The sequence below is a fragment of the Prionailurus bengalensis genome, chromosome D1 (assembly GCF_016509475.1).
Source record: "Prionailurus bengalensis isolate Pbe53 chromosome D1, Fcat_Pben_1.1_paternal_pri, whole genome shotgun sequence".
In the NCBI taxonomy this organism is placed as follows: domain Eukaryota; kingdom Metazoa; phylum Chordata; class Mammalia; order Carnivora; family Felidae; genus Prionailurus; species Prionailurus bengalensis.
In genome coordinates, this window is record NC_057346.1 from 21,421,415 (window position 1) to 21,426,375 (window position 4,961).

Sequence of the window (4,961 nt, forward strand, 5' to 3'; positions counted from 1 at the left end):
TTGGAGAACAACAAATGAACTACTTTTACTTTCCATGAAAAGATAAAGGGCAGATCCTCCTCTTCCTTATATTGTCTTTGTGAAATGACTTATAAATAATTAGCTTAATTTACCCTATATTTGAATCATTTGCATTTCTACTTTGATTTCTTACTGTTCTCTCCATAGCTTCATACACTGTGTGCCTTTACTAGGAGTTGGCATCTGTAACTAACACCGTTTCTACTCAAGAGAACACCCTTTTCTTAAAAGTCTTACTCAGTGCAATTTTGACATCTTTGTTCCTCAGACTATAGATAAAAGGATTCATCATTGGCCCCACAATGGTATAAAAAACTGTGGATACCTTATCTTGATCCAGGGACCCAGCAGGAGAAGGTTTTAGATACATGAATGCTGATGCTCCAAAGAAGAGAGAAACAGTAACTATGTGGGAGCTGCAGGTACTGAAGGCTTTGGACCTGCCCTCTGTAGAATGGATACGGAGGATGTTGGAGACGATCAAGATGTAAGAAATGGTGATGGTGAGACTGGGCATTATTACATTGATTCCCACCACAATGAAAACCACCAGCTCATTGACGTAGGTGCTTGTGCAGGAGAGCTGAAGGAGAGGAGGTATGTCACACATGTAATGATTAATGATGTTGCCCTCACAGAACGTGAGCCTCAGCATGCACCCGGTGTGCGCCATGGCACCCACAAACCCCATTGCATATGTTCCTGCCATCAGCATCAGGCAGACCTGGTGGGACATGATGGCCTTGTAAAGCAGGGGCTTACAGATGGCCACATACCGGTCATAGGCCATCGATGTCAAAATACAGCACTCATCAATGACAAAGAAGGAGAAGAAACAGAGCTGAGCCATGCACTCCTCGTAAGAGATGATGTTTTGCTTTACAAAACCTATCAGCATTCTAGGCATTATGACAGACGAGTAGCAGAGATCAATGAAGGAAAGGTTGAAGAGAAAGTAGTACATGGGAGTGTGCAGGTGAGGCTTCAGACCGATCAGAATAATCAAGCCCATGTTCCCCATCACGGTGACCACGTAGATTCCTAAGAAAATGAAGAAGAGAGGCAGCTGGAGTTCTGGCTGTTGTGTTAAACCCAGCAGGATAAACTGGGTCACTGAAGAGTCATTGCCTGCTGCCATTGTTCCCTAGGACGTATCTGTGAGAACAGGACAGAGGGTGACATTGAAATGAGCACCCAGCTCTTTTCCCCCAATCCCTCCGTAATGAGACAGAGTCCCAGAATGAGAATGAACTCACACCCACCCTCCTGTGTGCCACTGCTGTCTCAGCCTTTGCTGAGATTGTTTAAAGATGTCTATCAAAAAGTCATAAAGGGCAATATCCATAGGGATAAAATGCAGGAACCCTGAGAGCATCTCTTCTATACGCCTTCTTTGACAGTCCACCAGTCCCACCTCAGGGACATCTGCCATCTCAGCAAGAGATATATCATTTCAAGGGGTCTGTGGCTCTCATAAAAAAGATTTGGAAAAAGAATAGTAGGAACGATAAAATGCAATCCTCACTCTTCTGCATTAGAACTTTAATATTGGACCTGGGCTCTGATGAATTTCAGGGATGAACAGCCCAAAACAGAGATCTTCTTGTTATTTTTGCTTTGAGTGAGTTTTGAACTGATGGAGCCAGAGCACAAACCTCAGAACCACAGACTCTGAGGAGCCAGGAGTTACAGATCATGATTTCTGATGGTGGTTTTGCCCAGTGTCCTCTCAGACTAGGGGGAAGTGGATATCATCTGCTAGTGCCAGAAGATCCATCTGCTAACATGACCCAAAGGAGTTTTCATGGGTGGGAAATCCTAGGGAACTGATTAAAAATTGGAAGACCTGTGTTTTCCCCAAAGATCAGACTTTGCAGTGGAAAACAATTTTTACCTAGTCTACATTTACAACTTAGTTCATGATAATAGCATTGACCATTGGGAGTATGCCATTTTGCATACAATTTCATTTCCTCCCAAATGGGGTACATCCCCAGATAGAAGAACATGATGATCTTTCCTACATCCACAATGGTTTCTCCCTAGCACCTATCACTCTATGAAATACTACACATTTATTCATTTATTCATTTGTTGTATGTTCCCACCACACACTCATGTACCCACTTACATTTGAATTGAAGCTCCAAATGGATTGTGTCTATTTTCTCCAGTGCTATCCCTGTAGCACCTAAGTGTTCAATAAATATTTGTATAATAGAAGAATAGATGAATTCCATATTTCCTGGAATTTATAGTGGATACTACAACAGAATTTCCTGGAATTTATAGTGAATACTACAACAGAATTCTTGGCACACAGGCAAAGGCTTGTGTGGTGTCAATGGTTTTCTCTGTAGACCTGAATGTAGGAAGAAAAAGACATCAGTAAGACTAGTAAAGGACACTACTGAACTCTTAGATACCATACAGATCAGAGTTACTGAGCTTTCTCCCTGAATGTCACACAGAGGACTTACTTTCACAGGCTCTCAGAGAAGTTCCAATGTCTCCCCCTCTGGACTGCAGCATGGAGTGAGATCAAAAGTCAGATTTAGGTCAGTATAGTGGCATTTGCCTTTCAAATGCCAAAATCAAGGTCAGCTTATTATGAGAGGCCATTAAGCCACTCAAGATTTTAATTCCTATTTTGGCACAGGATAGAAAAGATCAAAGTGTAGATTTGGAAGGACTAATATGGTGGAGGCCAGCAGTGGGGACTGGTACAAGAAAAACTGAAGGAAGGAGGAGCTATGAGAGGCAATTATAATATTAAAATAAATAAATATAGGGGCGCCTGGGTGGCGCAGTCGGTTAAGCGTCCGACTTCAGCCAGGTCACGATCTCGTGGTCCGTGAGTTCGAGCCCCGCGTCGGGCTCTGGGTTGATGGCTCGGAGCCTGGAGCCTGTTTCCGATTCTGTGTCTCCCTCTCTTTCTGTCCCTCCCCCGTTCATGCTCTGTCTCTCTCTGTCCCAAAAATAAATAAACGTTGAAAAAAAAATTTTTTTAATTAATATATAATAACCATATAAATAATATATAATAAATATAATGCAAGAGATGTTGTAAGGAAAGACTCATCAGGACTTCACACAAAGGGAACAGATATAGGCAAGAAATTCCCAAAGGTACTAGCATAGGGATTTGGATAAATTATGGTGTTGCTATAAACAAAGAGAACTCAGAACAAGTAGAAATATTCATATACGTATACATTCAATTTTGAACATGGTGGACTTCAGTTGCCAACTGGACATCCAGGTAGAAGTATACAGCCTACTTAAGGCTAAATGAAGTTCAAGACACAGACCAGAATATGAAAAAAAAATTGGAGATTAATTCTATAAAGGTTAAAGCCATGACATTATGTGAACTTAATGAGAGAAAGAGTAAAGGGAAAAAGAACAGAGGTCAAGAAAAATATTTAGGAACTCCCTCATATGGGTCTATACTTAGGATAATTTAAAACCAACCATTACTAAAATGGGTCTCAATTATTACTCTCGGACTCCTCAAAATTACAAGGGGACTAAACATTCCTCAGGGTAAATTTGAAATATGTCCCAAAAGATAGACATTCCTTGGGCGGCAGTAGTGATGAGGACCTTGGAGATTTATTAAAACATGTGTTTTCTATAGAAATGTTAAGAACTCTTATTTAGGTGATCTAAGAACCAGAAACACTCCCTCCAAGTTCATATTATATCAAATCACATTGCAAGAAGAGTTTTATGCCAAGGTTCTAAGCCAGAGCTGAAGGTCATTTTTTCACCTTTAATACAACCAGTGTTAATATGTGCAATACAGAATGAGTGTAGAGGGACTCTGAGCTTATCCATACATTGCAAAACTATCTCATTCATGTCCTTTGTTCCACCTACATAACAGTCACCTTAGCCTAATTCAATTGTAACAAAGTATGTCAAATGGTGACCCTTTTCATGAGACCTACCAGAACATCCCTTGACTCCGTTTTAGTAACTCAAGCCCAGTATGGTCTAACTTGTCAAAGTGAGTGGTAATTTAAGCCTTATAGTATATTCTCATAAAGATGCAGAAAAGAAAAACTTATTTTTGACTAAATCAATTTTTAATTTGCAGGACAATGTCTCACTGAGCTAACCTGCTATAAACACCCAGAAATGTTAGATAACATTTTTTAATTTTTTTAAAGTTTTTTAAAAATTTATTTTGAGAGCCAGAAAGAGAGGAACAGGGGCAGAGAGAGAATCCTGCACTAACAGCACAGAGCCCTCTGCGGGGCTGGACCCTACAAACCAAATTGTGAGATTGTGACCTGAGCCAGAACCAAGAGTCCAGCACTAAACCGACTGAGCCACCCAGGTACCCCGGCCAGTATCTTTTTAAGGGTAAATATATAACTGAGGTAACAAAAAGAAAATTAAGTCTTCAAGTGCCAGGAAGGAAAAGGAAAACAGAATCTAATTCAGTAAATCTGGAGTGGGCACTAGATTTTGTACTTCTAATGACTTCCCAGCTAACACAGAAGCTGCTGTTCAGATGAGCATATTTTGAGGAGAAAACCCATAGGTCATCCGGCGTTTAGACCTTGGCAGGTGTCTGCAGTTTATCGCAGTTTTTCCAAAGGTAAATGCCTGCTTCAGTATAGACAGAACTACACATTCAGGGCCTCAATAAAGGTGCATGGGTTTCAGAAAAGGTGAAAAAGCAAAAAAGCAGGCCAACTTTAACAAATGAAAGGGCAGGTAGCCTGGGTGGCTCAGTTGGTTGAGCACCCAACTTCAGCTCAGATCATGATCTCAGGAGCCCCGCATCGGACTCTGTGCTTACAGCTGGGAGCCTGGAGCTTGCTTCGGATTCTGTGTCTCCATGTCTCTCTGTCCCTCCCCTGCACTCACTCTCTCTCTCTCTCTCTCTCTCTCTCTCTCTCTCTCTCTCTCTCAAAAATAAATAAGCA

General features: G+C 41.2%; 1 protein-coding gene across 1 annotated transcript; it reads right to left on the minus strand.

The window, feature by feature from the left end:
- Nucleotides 1-226: 226 nt before the first annotated feature.
- On the minus strand, nt 227-1,159 carry LOC122482513 (olfactory receptor 147-like). The gene has a single exon (XM_043578833.1). The coding sequence runs from the start codon at nt 1,157-1,159 to the stop codon at nt 227-229; it is 933 nt and encodes a 310-aa protein (XP_043434768.1).
- Nucleotides 1,160-4,961: the final 3,802 nt, after the last annotated feature.

What these genes read in the sequence shown, in the direction of transcription:
- LOC122482513 (XM_043578833.1), bottom strand. Translation starts at nt 1,159, where the DNA reads ATGGCAGCAGGCAATGACTCTTCAGTGACCCAGTTTATCCTGCTGGGT.